We start from the raw sequence: 20,243 nt of genomic DNA on the forward strand, positions 1-20,243 counted from the left end.
ATCTCTGGGGTTCTCTAAGTATACCATCATATCAAAGAATGATAATTTGCTTTCTTCATTACCTACTCTTAATTCCTTTAATCTCTTTCTCAACTCTTATTGCCAAAGCAAGCATTTCTAATACAATATTGAATAGTAATGGTGATAGTGGGCAACCTTATTTCGCTCCTGATCTTATTGGGAATGATTCCAGTTTATCCCCATTACAAATGATGCTTACTTATGGTTTTAAACAGATGCTACTGACTATTTTAAGGAAAAGTCCATTTATTCCTATCCTCTCAAGTGTTTTTAATAAGAGTGGATGTTGGATTTTATCAAATGCTTTTTTTCTGCATCTATTGAGATGGTCATATGGTTTTTGTTAATTTGGTTATTGGTATAGTCAGTTATGGTAATAGTTTTCCTAATATTGAACCAGCCCTGCATTCCTGGTATAAATCCTACTTGGTCATAGTGTATTATCTGGGGATGATTTTTCTATCATCTTTTTGCAAATATTTTATTTAAGATTTTTCCATTAATATTCATTAGGCAGATTGGTCTATAATTTTCTTTCTGTGTTTTCATTCTACATGGTTTATGTATCAGTACCATGTCTGTGTCATAAAAGGAATTTGGTAGGACTCCTTCGATCTCTATTTTTTCAAATAGTTTGTATAACATTGGAATTAATTGTTCTTTCATTGTTTGGTAGAATTCCCATGTAAATTCATCTGGTCCTGGGGATTTTTTCTTAGGGAGTTGATTAATAGCTTGTTCTATTTCTTTTTCTAAAATTTGACTGTTTAACCAATTTATTTCTTCCTCTGTTAATCTGGGCAAGCTATATTTTTGAAGGTATGCATCCATTTCATTTAAGTTATCAAATTTATTGGCATAAAGCTGGGCAAAGTAACACCTAATTATTACCCTAATTTCCTCTTCATTAGTGAAAAGTTCTCCCTTTTCATTTTTAAGACTAACAATTTGATTTTCTTCTTTTCTTTTTCTAATCAAACTTTCCAAGGGTTTATCTATTTTGTTGTTGTTGTTGTTTTCATTGAACCAACTCTTAGTTTTATTTATTAATTCAATAGTTTTTTTTTTCAATTTTATTAATCTCTCCTTTTATTTTTAGAATTTCAAGTTTAGTGTTTGGGGCTTTTTAATTTGCTCTTTTTTTTTTTTTTTTTTTTTTTTTTTGCTTTTTTTAGTTGCAAGCCTAATTCATTGATTTTCTCTTTATCTATTTTATGCAAGTTAGCCTCTAGAGATATAAATTTTCCCCTTATTACCACTTTGGCTGCATCCCACTTGTTTGGTATGACATCTTATTATTGTCATTCTCTTACGTGAAATTATTAATTGTGTCTATGATTTGCTGTTTCACCCAATCATTCTTTAGGATAAGATTATTTAGTTTCCAATTTTTTGGTCTATTTTCCCCTGGGTTTTTATTGAATATAATTTCTATTGTATCATGATCTGAAAAGGATGCATTTACTATTTCTGCCTTTCTGCATTTGAATTTGAGGTCTTTATGTTCTAATATATGGTCAATTTTTGTATAGGTTCCGTGAACTGCTGAGAAGAAAGTATACTCCTTTCTGTCTCCATTTAGTTTTCTCCAAAGAGCTATCATACCTAACTTTTCTAGCGTTCTATTTACCTTTTTTTTTTTTTTTAATAATTTTTTATTGATAGAACACATGCCAGGGTAATTTTTTACAGCATTATCCCTTGCATTCATTTCTGTTCCGATTTTTCCCCTCCCTCCCTCCACCCCTTCCCCCAGATGGCAAGAGTCCTTTACATGTTGAATGGGTTGCAGTATATCCTAGATACAATATATGTGTGCAGAACCTCTATCTACCTTTTTAACTTCTTTCTTATTTATCTAGTTCTGAGAGTGCAAGGTTGAGATCTCCCACTATTATAGTTTTGCTGTCTTATTTCTTCTTGCAGATCTTTTAGTTTCTCCTTTAGGAATTTTCATGCTATACTACTTGGTGCATATATGTTTAATATTGATATTGCTTCATTATCTATGGTACCCCTTAGCAAGATATAGGGCCCTTCCTTATCTCTTTTAATTAGATCAATTTTTGCTTTTGCTTGATCTGAGATCAGGATGGCTACCCCTGCTTTTTTGATTTGCATAATAGCATTCTGCTCCAGCCTTTTACCTTTACTCTGTATGTATCACCCACCTAAAAGTGTGTTTTCTATAAACAACATATTGTAGGATTCTGGCTTTTAATCCAGTCTGCTATCTGCCTCTACTTTATGGGGGAGTTTTATCCCATTCATTTTTATGGCTAAGATTACTAATTCTGTATTTCCTATCATCTTCTTAACCTTTCCTCCTTTCCCCCCTCCCCAGTATTAAGCCTTTGAATACTACTTGCTTCAAGTAGCCCTCCCTCTTTAGGATCCCTCCTCCCCTCTTAGAGTCCCTCCCCTTTTCTTAAACCTTTCCCTTACAATTTCTGTATTCTCTTCTATTTAGCTTACTCTTTTCCTTTTCACTTTTCTTCTTCCCACTTTTCAATGAGGTGGGAGAAGTTTCTCTGTAACCAACTATGTCTAATATTTTCTCTTTGAGCCAATTCTGATGAGAGTAAGATTCACACTATGTTCATCCCCCTCCTTTCATTCTTTCAGATATAATAGGTTTCCTTTGCCTCTTTGTGAGATGTAGGTTCCCTCTTTTTACCACCACTTTTCCCTTTTCCTGGTACAATTTCCTTTCCATCTCTAGTTCCTTTTTTATATTATAACATTAAAACCAAATTATACATGTATTATTTATGTATACTCATAACAGAAATATAGTTCTTAAGATTTCTTTTTATCTTTTTATTTTTCTCTTGAGTCCTATATTTGTAAGTCAGACTTTTTGTTTAGTTCCTGTTTTTTTGTCAGAAATAAATGGAATTCATCTATTTCATTGAATGTCCATCTTTTTCCCTGGAGAAAATTCTCATTTTGGCTGGGTAAGTTATTCTTGGCTGCATATCAAGTTCCTTAGCCTTTCAGAATATCAGATAACAGGCCCTTTGATCCTTTAATGTGGATGCTGCTAGATCCTGAGTTATATCGTTTGTATTTGAATTGTTTTTTTCTAGCAGCTTGTAGTATTTTTTTCTTGGTGTGATAATTTTGGAATTTAGCCACAGTATTTTTTGGAGTTTTGATTTTGCCATCTCTTTCAGTAGGTGGTCGATGAATTCTTTCAATGTCTATTTTACCTTCTGTTTTTATAACATCTGGGCAGTTCTCTTTGAATATTTTCCTGAAAAATAGTGTCTAAGTTCTTTTTTTTTTATCATGATTTTTCAGGAAGTCCATTAATCCTTAGATTATCTCTCCTAGATCTATTTTCCAGGTCTATTGTTTTCCCAAGTAAGTATTCAACATTTTTTTTCCTATTTTTTCTTTTTTTTTGGTTTTGCTTGATTGATTCTTGGTGTCTCCTCAAGTCATTCATTTCCATTTTTTCAATTCTGATTTTTAATGAATTATTTTCTTCATTTACTTTTTTATTTGGTTATGCCAACCAACTTTTTTATTACTATTGTATTTCTATATTTATTTATTTATTGGACTATTTATTGTCCAATTGAGTTTTTAAATGAGTTGTTCTATGGAATTTTTTTCCATTTTGCCAATTTTATTTTTAAGAGAGCTATTTTCTTTTTCCAATTCACTAATTCTGTTTTTCAGGGAGTTGATTTCTTTATCCACTCTATCTTTTAATTAGTAGCATGAGTTATGCAGATCCCTTGCAAAGTTTCCCTTTCCTTTCTCCATTTTTTTCTAGCTCTTTTTAAAGAGTCTTTTAAATTTCTTTTATGAGAGCCTTATGTGATGGGGACCAGATTATATCACCATGTGGGGCTTCTTCTAGAGACAATCTGCTTTTAGTCTCCTCAGAGTTTGAAGTCTGCTCTCTTTCAGTATAGAAACTATCTATAATTACAGCCCGCTTTGCCTTTTTACTCATTTTGATCCCCCAAAAAAACAAACAAACAAAAAACCCTGCAGTCTGCTTTTGGGACAGTGTGGTGTTACCAAGCTTCCTCAACAGACAACAGGCAGTAGTAATGAAGCAACACTGGGACAGCAATGGCTGCACTGGAATCAGCTTCTGTACTGAGATTAGTGTCTACGCTGTGATCAGCGGGAATGCTGAGATTGTGTTGAGTCCCTCCCGATGCTGGGTGGGTGTGGCCAAATTCCAAGAGACTCTAGCATTTTGGGATTATAGTTTTTACCCCCTGTCTGTATAGCCTTTCTGCTGATCTACTTGGCTTACTGTCAGTGAAGAGTAGCTGATACTGTGGTAGAGTTCTCCCCACAGATTTTCCGCTGGTGAATTTCCCGGCCCCCTCTGGGCTGCTCAGCATAAGCTGTTCTCCATGCTCTCACTACCTACTTGCCTGAATTCTGCACTTGGCCTAGCCATCCCTGCCTGTGAGAAAAATAGACTTTTTCTGGCAAATTTTGAGATTATCTTCTGTTGGCAATTTGTTGTACTCCCAATATTCATGGGTTTTGACAGTCAAGCACTAATTCTGAGGCTATTTCATAAAAAATAGTCTGAGGGTAAGGGAGAGCTTAGCTCAACGCATGTGTCCTCTCTGCCATCTTGGCTTTGCCCTCTTGGCTCCACCCCTCATCTTATTTCATTCTTACAATAATTCTGAGAGGTAGGTACTCTTATTTTCCTTTTACAAATGGGAGACTGAGGCAGACAGAGGTTAAATTCTTGGCCAGGATCACAGAGTTAGTAAATATCTGAGACTGAATTTGCACTCATGTCTTTCTGACTCCAAACCCAGTACTCTATCCAAGCTACTTCAGTGTGAGGCTTGAATTCTAAATTGGAGATGGAAAACAGAATCATTGGAAGCTTGAAGATGGTCTTCCATGTTTCACAACTGTACTTGAATTAATAGTTCAAAGTGCTTTATAAATCTTAAAGTGCTTTACAAGTTGCTATATGAAAACATATAAGTTAGGTATTAGTAATTCTTTCAAGAATAGTTTTTGAAATTAGTAATCAAATATAATTGCTTTTTTCATTTGATGGACTTGGTGATTTTTTGAATTCTGAGATTTTCAAATTAAAAAAGATTATTCTTTTATTCAATAAACAAATGACTTTTTTTTTTTTTAAGTGCTTACTATCCACAAGGGATTGCTAGTCACTGTGAGACGTTCAAAGGAGAACAAGATAGCCTTTTTGTCCTTCCTGAGCTTACAGACTAGTTGGGAAGGCAACCAAAGAAAAGAAAAATTTAAGGAGATAGAATGTAAAAATACAGTAAAAGAGGTATAAACTGAATGATAGTTCAGATGGAGTGATCACTTCTAGTTGTGGATGTTGACTTATCTATCTTCCCATCCTTCTCTTCAGTCTTACAGAGTCAGGTTTCTATAAGACTGTTTCTCTCTTGTTCTTGTCATAATATTGACTCCATCCCTTCCTACCTAATTCTGAGGCTTTACCATCTCATTTATTTTCCCAGTCTTACACATTGTTCTCCTGTATGGACTCTGAGGCCCTGTCCTGTTGATTTACTTGCTGTACCTTACATATAATTCTCCATTTCTTGAATTAGAGGCTGCAGGGAATTCTTCTACCCCTCACTTCATATAAACAGTGACTGAGAAAGCAGGATTTTATTGAATGGGTAATCAAAGAAGTAATTTCCAATAATAATATGATTCCAATCAAGTCATTCTCTCAGTGTCTAAATTTCCTTAAACTAGGTGTAGTAATATATAAAATACTGGAATTGAAATCAGGAAATCTTGAATTCAGATCTTATCTCTTGACATTTATTAACTATGTGGTCCTGTATCTAGCTCATGTCTGCCTCATTTTCCTCATTTATAAAATGTAGATAATAATAGCTTCTACCTTCTAGAGTTGTTGGGAAGACTTCATGACAAAACATGTAAAATGCTTTGCAAACCTTAAAGCATTATAAAAATGTTAGCTATTATTATTATTTGCAAAATAGATAATATCTTAGAGGACTATTGTGAGAAAAATATTTAAATATAAAATATGAAATGCTATAGAATGTAAGAATACTAATTTTCAATTCTGTATACCTTTATGCTAGCATAAATTCTGAATCAGCAAAGTCCAAATTAACTACTTTTTCCTCTAGCATGACTGAGTATATTAATTTTTTAATGAGTCTAAAAGTTACTTCTGAGAACCATCTTGAACTAATTATCATTAATGTATAATACAAATAATAATTGAGCATTTAAAGTTTCATTGACTACAACAACAAAAGCCAAACTTTCTGATTTTTATTATAAAACTGGGAAAGGCATAAAAACTTATTGAGGGAACAGATTATCATATTTTATGCCCCCCTGTGTTGGACAGTTCCCTGCATATAATAGGTGCTTGGTAAGTATTTGTTAAGTGAATAATTGAATGTATTAAATACTGTAATTGTAGCACTTTTTAGTCATAATTTAATATAATCAATTTTTCCCTAGGTTTTATTGAAAACAACAGCTGGTGATATTGACATAGAACTATGGTCAAAAGAGGCTCCTAAAGCATGTCGAAATTTCATTCAACTTTGTATGGAAGGTAACAGTTACACTTAATTTTTTTCTTTGGGAAAAATTAATAGTTGTTAATGTGAAAATCAGTTATCTATTTTTGTATCTTATTCCTTTGCTAAATTGTTAAGATTTTTAATAGCTGGGATTGTGTTTTAGCTAAACTTACTTTATGCCCCAGAACCTAGCTCAATATTTTGCACATAGTAGGATGCTTAATAAATGTTTGTTGAATTTAAATTTGAATTCTTTTATAGTGATGAGACTTTTGTAATAAAACTCTTTTCCCAGGAAGTATCCAATTTAAAACTAAGTTCATTTCCCACTTGTTCAAAAGCCATTGCTAGGCATTCAGCAGATATGTTTTTCCGTAGAAACATTACAAATTGCTATTATATTTCCAGGCATAGCCACAAAAAAACTATTCATGCTATTGTATATGTGATGTATAGTATGGTATCTATATGTAATAGTATAGAATATAGTCTTTCTTAGGTACATTATTTTAATAGGATAGATTGTAGAAGAAAGGAAGAGGAGACAAAGAAGCCAAGTGGGAGACTTTTTCAATATTCCAGGCAAGGAATATTAAGAAGAATGATCGTGACTCCAATATGGAAAGAAAGGGACAGTTGTGAGGGATATTACAGAAGTAGAATTGACAACCAAGACTTGGCAGTTGATTAGTTATGTGTTGTGAGGGAGTAAATTGGGGATGACTCTGAGGCATGAGTCTAGATGATTAGAAGGATAATGTCCTCAACAGAAATATGCAAGTGTAAAGGAATAGCACAGGAATATAGAGGACGTTAGTGTGTTTTATTTTGAACAAGTTGAGTTTCAATTGCATATGAAACATATAGGTGTTATCCTATAGATAAATGGTATTGTGGGACTGAAGCTCATGAGAGATAGGAGACATTCCAAAGTGATAGTCTGAAAAAAATAAGTATGTCTCTTCCCAGATTAAGATTTGTCACTAACTTCCTGTTGCTTTTAGGAAAAAATACAAACTTTAACTTTTCTACCTTCACAGTCTTTCTAGGGTTATTTTACCTTATTCACTCTCACATATTCTCATTTACAGCTGAACCAATTTCCTTGCTACTTCTCTTATTCTTTCTTCCCTATCACATCTCTGTGCCTTTGACATGCTTTTCTGCACTTGTGTAATGCAGCCTTTCCTCATGTTTTCTTCCTAAAAATCTTCAAATTAGTGTAGGAGTTGTTTCCTATAGGAAACTTTCTTAATGTCAGGAAAATTTTTCTAACAATTAGACCTCTACAGAAGTGAAATAAACTGCTTTTAGAGGTGATGGTTTCCTTCTTAAAGACCTTCAAACAGAGGCCGGGTTACCACATATCAGAAATATTAATGGTGTTTCCAATGTGCATGGATTGGAATAGTTGATTGCTGAGGTTTTTTGTATGCACATCTCCCAAGGTTAGCTATCTATCCATTCTGTCATGAGCAAACCTAATAGAAATATGGTATGTTCTGTGTGATCTCATAAAAAATGAAAACTGAGAAATTTTGTAAAATAACATAATGCTAGAAGTTTGTAATTATTATTTCTGTTATTATTTGACTTCTCTTTTAATAAAGCATACATTTATGAAGTATATATTATGTTCAAGATACTTCTAAATGCTAAGAAAACAGATAAGCACAGAAGATTTGCGAAGAATGGGCTTAGAAAAAGGGCAATCATTTTATTTAAAAGGCACACACAAATAACTGATGTAATGGAAAAGAGAAGAGCTTAGCTATAAAGGAGGTTATGGAAGAAAACAGTGTAATAGAGAATAAAATATGGAAATAAAAATGACGAGTCTTTGAAACAGGTTACTCTGGGTTTAATAAAACATCAACATATTTTATGCTTAAGTAATATTATGAAAATAAACTATTTTAAAAGACTGAAATTCTGAAGAATGCAATAAACAACTCTGATTTTCATGTTTTTCTCCTTCTGACAGAGAGGTGATGTACTAAGCATGAACAATGAGACATGCATTTTTTGGAAGTGGAACATTGGAGGAACTTGTTTTTTTTTTGTTTTGTTTTTTTAATTTTTATTTAATAATTAGTTTATATTGACAGAATCCATGCCAGGGTAATTTTTTTTTTTTTTTACAACATTATCCCTTGCACTCGTTTCTGTTCCGATTTTTTCCCCCTCCCTCCCTCCACCCCTTCCCCTAGATGGCAAGCAGTCCTTTATATGTTGGATATGTTGCAGTATATCCTAGATACAATATATGTTTGCAGAACCGAACAGTTCTCTTGTTGCATAGGGAGAATTGGATTTAGAAGGTATAAATAACCCGGGAAGAAAAACAAAAATGCAGATAGTTCACATTCGTTTCCCAGTGTTCTTTCTTTGGGTGTAGCTGCTTTTGTCCGTCATTTATCAATTGAAACTCAGGTCTCTTTGTCAAAGAAATCCACTTCCATCAAAATATGTCCTCATACAATATCGTTGTCGAAGTGTATAATGATCTCCTGGTTCTGCTCATTTCACTTAGCATCAGTTCATGTAAGTCTCGCCAGTGCTCTCTGTATTCATCCTGCTGGTCATTTCTTACAGAACAATAATATTCCATAACATTCATATACCACAATTTACCCAGCCATTCTCCAATTGATGGGCATCCATTCATTTTCCAGTTTCTAGCCACTACAAATAGGGCTGCTACAAACATTTTGGCACATACAGGTCCCTTTCCCTTTTTTAGTATTTCTTTGGGATATAAGCCCAATAGAAACACTGCTGGATCAAAGGGTATGCACAATTTGATAATTTTTTGGGCATAATTCCAGATTGCTCTCCAGAATGGTTGGATTCATTCACAACTCCACCAACAATGCATTAGTGTCCCAGTTTTCCCTCATCCCCGCCAACATTCATCATTATTTTTTCCTGTCATCTTAGCCAATCTGACAGGTGTGTAGTGGTATCTCAGAGTTGTCTTAATTTGCATTTCTCTGATTAATAATGATTTGGAACACTCTTTCATATGAGTGGTAATAGTTTCAATTTCATCCTCTGAAAATTGTTTGTTCATATCCTTTGACCATTTATCAATTGGAGAATGGCTTGATTTCTTATAAATTTGAGTCAGTTCTCTATATATTTTGGAAATGAGGCCTTTATCAGAACCTTTAACTGTGAAGATGTTTTCCCAGTTTGTTGCTTCCCTTCTAATCTTGTTTGCATTAGTTTTGTTTGTACAAAGGCTTTTTAATTTGATGTAATCAAAATTTTCTATTTTGTGATCAGTAATGGTCTCTAGTTCATCTTTGGTCACAAATTTCTTTCTCCTCCACAAGTCTGAGAGATAAACTATTCTATGTTCCTCTAATTTATTTATAATCTCGTTCTTTATGCCTAGGTCATGGACCCATTTTGATCTTATCTTGGTATATGGTGTTAAGTGTGGGTCCATGCCTAATTTCTGCCATACTAATTGGAGGAACTTGTTTTGCTTAGCTGTGCATGTTTGTTATAAGGATTTTCTTATTATTTTTTCATGGGGAGTGGTAAAAAAGAAGGGAAAATAAGTTGTTAATAGAAAAAAATGTAAATGTGGATTTGTAGAATACCTTGATGTGGTCACTTCTACTCCAGTATCTGGTCATCTACTTTGTGGTTTATTTGAAGGGAGATCCGGAGATTGACACACCTTAATCAAACCTTAACAATAAGTGTGATGTGATTGTACCTGCCAAAATTGGAGAACAGTATCTAGGAATAATTGAAAGATATAAAGACTAGAAGTAGAATAAATTATTGCAGTAGTTGAGAAATGGAGTAATTAAGAAGAAATAGAAGCCTGAAGTAGAGTTTTTCTCTTCTTCAGAATGGAATGGGCAGATGGATGAAGTAAAGTAAGTGACATAGCAACTAATTGGTTATGATTCTGAGAAAGCTTGAATGACTTGCCTTAGTTCATAGTAATAGTAAATTGCAGAGCCTGAATTTTCACTTGGATTATTATTAGAGCAGTAGAAACAGAAACTAGATTGTAAAGCTTAAAAAGGAAGCAGTTCAGCAAGAAATGGAAGAAATATATGTAGATATCTGATGAGTTTATCTTTTAAGTGATGGTGAATTTTTTTTTTCCCCCTGAGGCAATTGGGGTTAAGTGACTTGCCCAGGATCACACAGTTAGGAAGTGTTAAGCATCTGAGGCCAGACTTAAACTCAGGTCCTCTTGACTTCAGGGTTGGTGCTTTATCCACTGTGCCACCTAGCTACCCCAAGAGGGTAACCTTTTTTTTTTTTTAAGAAAAGGAAGGCCTGAGAATATATTAAAATTGAAGAACTAATTTAATATGGTATTTTTTGAGAAGAGGATTGAATGTGGGAACAAAGCTGCTGAGACCCTGAGTTTGAAGGAGGTTTCAGGAAGTTTCTAATCCGATGAATGGCTGAACAAGAATGACCTCTACAATAAACTTGACAAGAAAAAAAGAATCTCAGAGGTTATCATGTTAAAATCTCAATTTCTTTTCAGGTTATTATGACAACACAATATTTCACAGGGTTGTACCTGGTTTTATAATCCAAGGAGGAGATCCTACTGGTACTGGAACTGGCGGAGAATCTATCTATGGAGCTCCTTTCAAGGTGAGCTTTGATTTATGTGTTTTGGTTAGTATTTTTTAGAGCATCGTTTAACTAGTCCTTCCTCAGTATGAGGTGTAAAGGCCTCTACCATTGTTCTCTTTGCTTACTTCCCTCATCTTCAGGTTGTCCTAACCAGGATACTCTGAAATTATCTCTTTCTTTATTTCTTACAATATAACAATATTACCTTACACATACATACCACCATTTACTTAACCATTCCCTATTTGATTGGCATCCCCTTATATTCTTTTTTTTTCCCTTCATAGGATCAGGAAATTTGTTTTGCTTATAGTTATTCCATCTTTAATATTATATTGTCCTCTACTTTGGTTTTTCTGTTTCCTTGTTGTTGGTGTATTTCTACTTCAACTTGTGTGTGTTGGTGTCTGTGTTTTCAATCTTCCTTTGTTCATTTCAAATAAGAGTGGTGTCTATTAGTTGATGCATATTATCCCCGTTTCTTTCATATTATGTAATCTTCTCAAGGAACCCAAGTATGAGAATTACCAAGTATCATTTCCTTTTCTGCCCTTTCTGTACTGGGATATTTTACTCTCCTTTATATATCTCCTCAGTAGAGCTTTAGAACAGTACCAGTCCATCTTGAGGTCATCTCTTTTTCTGATTTAATTTGATTAATTTGCCTTTCTTGGTTCCTCTGATCTCTTGTATTTATATTTCAGAGTTCCTACTCTGATTTTCATTAGAAATGTTTCAAAATCTATTTTATTAAAAGTCCATTCGGTTTCCCATCCCCATTCTCTAGCTACTGTTTCCCCTAACTCCCTGGGTTAGATTTGGTTTAGGAGGGGAAGTTATTTTTGGTTATAGGCTTTATCCTTTCCAACTGATTTCCTAGAAATATTCTAAGTTCTGTTCTCATTCATTTGTAATTTCTTAAAATATAGTATACAGACTTAAATATATGTATATTAGAAAGTCCAGAGACTATTAAATTATTTCTCTTTGGCCTGTTTTTCAACTCAGTTTCTGAAATCAAATATCTTATATTTTATTTTATTTTTTTCATTCTTTTCATTTTGTTCTTATTTTAAGCTGTTCATGTAATTAGGTTTTCTTTGGTCTGTTGTATTTTTCATGAAGTATATTACTTGGATACGATTTACCACTTTCTCTTATAAGCTACTTTTTGTTGTTCAGTTTTTAGTTATGTCCATCTCTTCATAATCCCATGTAGTGGCTTGCCATTTCCTTTCCCAGCTCATTTTACAGATGAAGAATTGAGGCAAAACTGAGGGCCCCTCCACAAAAAAAAAAAAAAAAAAAAAAATGATTTGCCCAGGATCACAGATAGTGTCTGCAGTCAGATTTGAACTATTTACTCTCCTTCTAATTCTTTCCTCAGTAGCTTTCTCCTCTTAATTTTAAAATGTATTGTTTTATTTTTTTTAATATCATTATATTTTCTCCCAGTCTCCCTCACCTTGCCTCTCTCAGACAGCAATACTATATAATAAATAAATTTTTTAAGGCAAAAAAAAAAAAAAAAGAGGAAGGAAAATATCAGCATAACTGATCACCACATAGAAAAAAATCTGAAAATAATGTGTAATATGCAACATTTGTGGCCTCCTACTTGTGCTTGTTTTGTCTACTTTTACAGCATCTTCTTTTAGTTTTATGCACGTATATCTGGTTCTTTGTTTTGTCATTGTTTTTGTCATTATCCTTATTTTTTCTTGCACTTATTTTACTCTTTATCATTTCATGCTTATCTTTCCATGGTTTTTTATTTCACACACACGTCGTCATCATCATCATCATCATCATCATCATCATCATCATAGTTATCCCCAGAATTTCTCCTCTTCTCACAGAGCCATCTTATACAACAAATAATATTTCTTAAAGACAAAAAAAAAAAGAGATAAAAAGAGGAATATATTTTAAAAATTGAAAATGTTCAATGTATAATAACACTTGTGGACTCCCATCTTCATGAAGGGATAGGGTGAGTATGTCTTCTTATATCCACATTTGAGCTTCTTTGATTTTTATAATTTTGTCACTTTTGATATTTTGATATGTATTTTTTTTTCAATTTACATTGCTATAGTTACTGTTTATATTATTTCTTGTCTTTGCTTGTTTTATTCTGTATCAGTTCATATAGACCTTTCCTTCCTTCTCTGTTTATCACATTCATCATTTCTTGTGTATGTGTGGTAATTGGAGTTAAATGATTTGCCTAGGGCCACACAGTTAGGGAAGGAAAGTATCTGAGACTGGATTTAATTTTTTTTTATTAAAGCTTTTTATTTTCAAAACATATGCATCAATGATTTTTAACATTCACCCTTGAAAAACCTTGTATTCCAAATTTTTTTTCTCTCTTTCCTTCAACTCCTCCCCTAGAAGGGAAGAAATACAATATTTGTTAAACATGTTCAGTTCTTCTATACTTATTTCCATGAATATGTTGCATAAGAAAAATCATCAAAAAAGAAGAAAAATGAGAAAGAAAACTAAATACAAGCAAACAACAAAAAGAGTGAAAATGCTATGTTATGATCCATACTCAGTTCCCATAGCCCTCTCTTTGGGTTAGATGGCTCTCTTCATCACAAGACCATTGTAACTTGCCTGAATCACCTCATTGTTGAAAAGAGCCATATCCATCAGAATGGATCATTGTATAATCTTGCTGTTGCCACATACAATGAAATCCTGATTCTGCTCATTTCTCTTAGCATCAATTCATGTAAGTCTCTCCAGGCCTCTCTGAAATCATCCTGCTGATCGCTAGTTATAAAACAGTAATATTCCATAACATTCATATCATAACTTATTTAGCCATTCTCCAACTGATGGGCATCCACTCACTTTCCAGTTTCTTGCCACTACAAAAAGGGCTGCCACAAACATGTTTACACACGTGGGTCCTTTTCCCTCTTTTATGATCTCTTTGGGATACAAACCCAGTAGAAACATTGCATCATGGTTTTCAAATAGTCTAATAATTCTTAGATTGTCTCTCCTGGATACGTTTTGCAGGTCAATTTTTTCCCACCCATGTAGCATTTTACATTTTCCTCAATTTTTTTTCTTTTTGGGGGGTTTTGTTTGACTGATTCTTGAACTGTCATTGAATCATTCACTTCTATTTATTCAATTTTGATTTTTAGTGAGTCATTTTCTTCAGTTAGCTTTTTTATCTTCTTTTTGCATTTGATCAATTGAACTTTTAAAGCAGGTATTTTATTCATTAGACTTTTTTTTTTCTGTTTCACAAATTCTGTTTTTCAACTATATGGTTTTTTTTTCAAATCTTTTTTGTAAGGAGTTATTTGCATTTTCCATTTCCTCAAGTCTATTTTGTAAGGATTTATATGGTTTTTCCTTTTTATTAAATCTATTTTTAAGGTGTTTTCTTCAGATAATTTTTGTGTTTCTTTTTCCAAACTCTCTTACAAAGTTTTCATTTCCTTTTCCCATTTTTCTTCTAACTTTCTTTTAAGATTCTTTCTGAATTTTTTCAAGAAAGCTTTGTGAGATGATGACCAACTCATCATCTTTGGATGATGATTTGCTTTTAGGATCCTTGGGGTTTGAGGTCTGTTCTCTTTCTCCATAAAACCTATGATCAGAGTTCTTTTTGCTCTTTTTTTTTTTTAATGTTGATTTGTGCCTTTAGGAAAAGGGGAGGTTGTCCCAAGCTTCCTCTATTTCCCACAGCATCTTTACATTAGCTACCTGGTGGGTGTGGGAAGTTCCACTATTCTGGGGTCACTATTTGTCTTTTGTATTTGTATTGGATGTCTCACAGCTAATCTACTGATCCACCGGCTTGCAACCAGGACAGAGTAGCCAATGCTGCTGTATTTTTGCTAAGAGCTTCTGGGTAGATTCCTGGTGCATTAATTCCACATCACCCTGGGTCCCTGTGGTGCAATTGACCACCTCCCCCTGTGCCCGATTGAAACAGACCTTTTCTGAAGTTCTTTCAAAATATCTTCTGCTGGAAATTTTTTATTACATTCCAAATATTTATGGGTTCTGTCACTCCAAAACCATTTCAAAGGCTTGATCTGATGTTGATCTGAAGGACGCCAGGAAGAGCTCAGATAAAGACCCATCTACTCTTGGCTCCTGTGAGAACTTAGGTTCTTCTGACTTCAGGGACCATGCTCTTAATCTCTCTGCCATCTAGCTGACCCACATTTATCATTTTTTATAGCACAGAATATTATTCCATAATATTCATATAGCATAACTTAGCCAGTCTCCAGCTAATGGGCATCCACTTAGTTTCCAGTTTCTTGCCACTACAAAAAGAACTGCCACAAACATTTTTTCATATGTGGGTCCTTTTCCATTGTTTATGATTTGCTTGTGATACAAACACAGTAGAGACACTGCTGAGTCAAAGGATATGCACAGTTTAATAGTTCTTAGGCATAGTTCCATATTATTCTCCAGAATTGTTGGATCATTTCACAACTCCACTTACAAAATGTTAAGTGTCCCCGTTTTCCCACATCCCCTCCAACATTATTATTTCCTATCATTTTAGCCAATCTGAGAAGTATGTAGTAGTATTTCAGAGTTGTCTTAATTTGTATTTCTCTGATCACTAGTGATTTGGAACATTTTTTCATATGAAAAGAAATAGTTTTAATTTCTTAATCTAAAAATTGTCTGTTCATATCCTTTGACAATTGACAAATGTGTCAATTGGAGAATGGCTTGTATTCTTATAAATTTGGGTTAATTCTCTACATATTTAGAAATGAGTGCTTTATTAGAACTTTTGGGTGCAAAATATTGTTCCCAGTTTACTGCTTTCCTTTTAATTTGTCTACATTGATTTTGTTTGTACAGATTTTTTAACTTAATATAATCAAAATTACCCATTTTGCATTCCATAATGTACTCTAGTTCTTCTTAGGCCACAAATGCCATCTTTCTCCACAGATTTGAGAGGTATCCTATCCTTTGTTCTTCTTATTTACTTTTAGTTTCATTCTTTGTCTAAATCATGAATTCATTTCAACCTTATCTTGGTAAAGAGTGTTAGGTATGGGTTAGTGCCTAGTTTCTTCCTTACTAATTTCCAGTTTTCCCAGCAATTTTCTTCAAATAATAAAATCATATCCCAGAAGCTGGAATATTTGGGTTTATCAAACACTAGATTGCTGCAGTCCTAGACTATTTTGTTTTGTGCACCTAACCTATTTCCCTGATCTACCACTCTATTTCTTAGCCAGTATCAAATGGGTTTTGATGACTGCTGCTTTATAATATAGTTTTAGGTCTGTTACAGCCAAGCCATTGGGTGAGTTTTTTACTTTTGTTTCCTCCTAATAGAAACCTTGAAGGTTGTATTTTAATCCATTCTCTATTAACTTTGAGAGGGTACATGCTTGTTTTCCTGACTGGCACTGAATTTGGTCTTTTCCCCTTTCCCCCTTTCCTATTGCCTTTTGGCTGCTAGCTAATTGTGGGTTGGGTGGTGTGTGTGTGTGTGTGTGGGTGTGTGTGTGTACCTTACTCTTCATCATGTGCTTTATGATTCAGTGATTGGCCTTCTTGCTGTTCTTCAATATAAAACTCTCCATCTCCAGATTCTGGGCATTTTCCTGGCTATCTTCCATGTCTGGGATTCTTTCTCTTCACTTTCACCCCCTTGCTTTTTTCAAGTCCCAGCAAAAATCCCACATTCTATAAGAAACCTCTTTTCATTATTTCTTACTTATCCTGTCAATAGCTTCTTTGTACATACTTTATGGCATATAGGGTATTAAATGAATATTGATTGATTAACTATCTGGCCTTTAAACTAGGGGGTTCCGAAGTCCAGAGGCAGAAAGAGGTAATTCCTCTTTCTGTTTAACTTCAAGTCTCTTAGGGTATACTTTGCTTTGATTTCTCACTCCACAGCTTTAAACTTCAGGAATCCCTCTGATCTCAGGCAATATACCATGCCTAGGCTTGTTTCAGTCTCAGATACAAGCCAATTTTAGCTTTTATAATGATTCTTAGGCTACTGGGGAAACAAATATTCCATTTGTAATATTGTTGCTATGGAATTAACTATTACTTTGTAACTTTTTGTTCACCAAAATGTTTCCTTTGAACCAATTAATGATGTAAGGTAGGCTAGACAAAGAACAGCCATTTATTCAGAATTTCATAAATGGCAACACTTAAACTGGCAAAGCTTTTCTATTAGCAGAGGCAAATTATTTGATTCTTTGAAGTTAGATAATACAGATGTACAAAGTACAAGATGACAATAGAAAATGATGATTGTATCATTCAAAAATGAAGAATATCAATTGCAGTGAAATCTGTCTTCATTTGATCTCTCTGAATAAAGAAAAATGGAAAGGTTTTGGGACATTAGGAAATTTTTTTTCAACAGTTTTATTTATGCTGTAAAGTGCATATATTTTACATTGCTAATTTTGTGCAACAGTGTACCATAGCACAGAATACATGTCAAAAAAAAGTTTAATAAGAAAAATAAAGCCTATGGCAGGAATAAAATTCCCAAACTTGTATCTGAAAGGGGAAAAAATGATCAAGAATAGATTAGTTACTTTTTTTTTAAGCTATTAGCATAAATTTAAAAGAAAAAAGAATTGATGGTATAAACTTATATTTATGGTAATGAGAATGTATGAGTCAATTTAAAGTTTATTTTGTTCTGTATTCCCATAGTTCTCCTTTGAATGAGGAAGGATCCTTTTTTTTTTTTTTTTTTTTAAACTCAGTGTGGATCAATAATTGAACTAGGGCCTTAAGAACCTCCAGTCTTCACAAGCCAAATAACTTTGTAAAGAGCACTTATTCTCACTCTGTCTGTAAAACAAGGTTATACAAGTATTATAATACTTTTACTACCTCCCTAAGAGAATAATGTGAGGATGAAAAAAAAATAATATGCAAAATGTTATATCAAGGTAGCTGTTATTAATGTTGGATAAAGAACTGTAGAAATGTGAGGAACATTATTAGTGTTCTCAAGTATAGTTTCCTTTCTCATGCTGTTACACATTCACTTTTTAGATCTTTTAAAATTTAAATTTTGCCATAGTTTCTAGTAATGATCTTACAAATGTGGAATAGAAACAACAAAGCTTCACACTTCTCTGAAACATTTATAAATAATGAGAGATTTCATGTTTTTAGAGTATGTTTACAGAAGGGAATATTCCTTTGTTCTTCTGGCATGAATTAGTGTAACACTGATATCAGATCAACATGACAAATCTGATAGGTATCATATTTGATTTTTTAGTTTACTACTTACAGGTGACTGTTTATTTTGTCACACAATAGAAATGATAATAGCTTGTGTGATATTTGATGTATTTCAAACAGTTATGGAATTGAAAATTTTGGAGACAGATTGAGAATAATTTAATTTTTTAAAAGAATTTTCCTTTGAAGAAGTACTTGCTATTAATGAATCTCAGCCTCTATCCTTGTTCCCAGGGAAAAAAAGAAAAAGGTAAATTCCATAAGGGGCTTTTTTGTTTTTGTCTTTTTAGCCCCTTCTGAATTTTATACTACTTGACACTTTTTTTGTGTATACCATTTTCTTGTTCAATTGAATCTGAGTGAATTGCCTATAAATTATTAGGTTAATGAAATAAATAAAATCTGTAATACGTTATATATATAAAAAAGATTCATTTTTAGACAGACTGACCCATCTTGAATATTGGCAGTTGAGATCATACCACATGTATAGAAATGTTTAAAGAGATGCTATACATGCATTTAAAAAAAAAAAAAAAAAAAAGGAGACAAGAAGGAGAGGAAGTTTTTTGGATTCCCAAAGAATAATGGAGTTGGAATGGGATTGGATGAAAACAAATGTTGTACTTACTTGGATGACAGAGTGATTTGATAAATGTATTCAGATACCCATGCACTCTCCACAAATCTATAGCATCCTAAATATATTACATGGTGAATTGATTAGGTTCCCTAAAATTATATTGACCCAAATATGTATTTGTTAGTGAGAGGACTGATTCTAAAAGGTAAGATCCTTCTTGCTTGGCAAACTCCTTTGCATGGATCGTTGATACCATCCCCTCTCATCTTCTACAGCACATTAGTCCCGCCATCTTGTCTCTATTCTTCCTCCAATTTTCTTCTTAGCTAATGACTCCTTCCCTTCTTCCGACAAGCAAACCCATGACTTTTCTGTTCTTAAAAAAACTTACTTGATCTGAATATCCCTATTAGGTATCTTGCTATATCTTTCTTTCCCTTCTTTCCTAAACTCCTTGAAAAAGTTATGTGTTTTTAATTCCTCTTCTTTTACTGCAAACCCTTTATAGTTTGTTTTCTCATATCAACTGAAATTGCTTTCTCCAAAATTATCAGTGTTTTCTTATCACCAAATCTAATGATCCATTTTCAATCCTCATTTGCAATACTTGAACCTGTTGATTCCTTTTGGTACTTTTTCTTCTCTAGATTTTCATGACACTGCTCTCTCCTAGTTTTCTTTTCATTTGTCCAGCTACTCCTCAGTTTCCTGACTTTCTACTTTTCTCTCTCATACCCTCTCTCATTTGGTGATCTCATAAGCTCCCATCATTTTAATTATCTCTATGATGATGACTTACAGAACTATCCATCCAGCTGGTATCTTTCACCCAAATTTTAGTTCCATATTAACATCCTGAACTGGGACATCCAAAAGAGAACTCATTATCTTTCCCAAAAACTTTTCTGTCATTATCAAGGATATTGTCTCCTAAGTCACTCAGACTTGCAAATTCAGAGTCATTCTAGATTCCTTACTCTGATTCACATATATACCACATTTCCTATCTGTTGACAAACATTTCTCAGATATATCTTCTTCTGTCCACTCACCAGCCAACATACTAGTTCAGCCTTTATCATTTTCTTCCTGTACTATAGGAATAATCTTCTGATTAGTCTCCCAGCCCCAAGTCTCTTCCCATTTCAATTTATGGCTACTCAGCTGTCAAAGTGATCTTCCTAAAGTATAGGTCTCATCATGTCACTTATCTACTA

The 20,243-nt window shown here is 33.4% G+C and overlaps 1 protein-coding gene across 1 annotated transcript in view; it reads left to right on the plus strand.

Annotated features, from left to right (window-relative positions):
* The window catches only part of CWC27 (CWC27 spliceosome associated cyclophilin), a 283,584-nt gene that overhangs the window by 9,309 nt on the left and 254,032 nt on the right, over window positions 1–20,243 (plus strand). The window contains exons 2-3 of the mRNA XM_051991219.1: window positions 6,511–6,607; window positions 11,101–11,213. Coding sequence (XP_051847179.1) covers window positions 6,511–6,607; window positions 11,101–11,213 — 210 coding nt within the window. The remainder of the gene's footprint in view (window positions 1–6,510; window positions 6,608–11,100; window positions 11,214–20,243) is intronic.

The sequence above is a fragment of the Antechinus flavipes genome, chromosome 1 (assembly GCF_016432865.1).
Source record: "Antechinus flavipes isolate AdamAnt ecotype Samford, QLD, Australia chromosome 1, AdamAnt_v2, whole genome shotgun sequence".
NCBI classification, from domain to species: domain Eukaryota; kingdom Metazoa; phylum Chordata; class Mammalia; order Dasyuromorphia; family Dasyuridae; genus Antechinus; species Antechinus flavipes.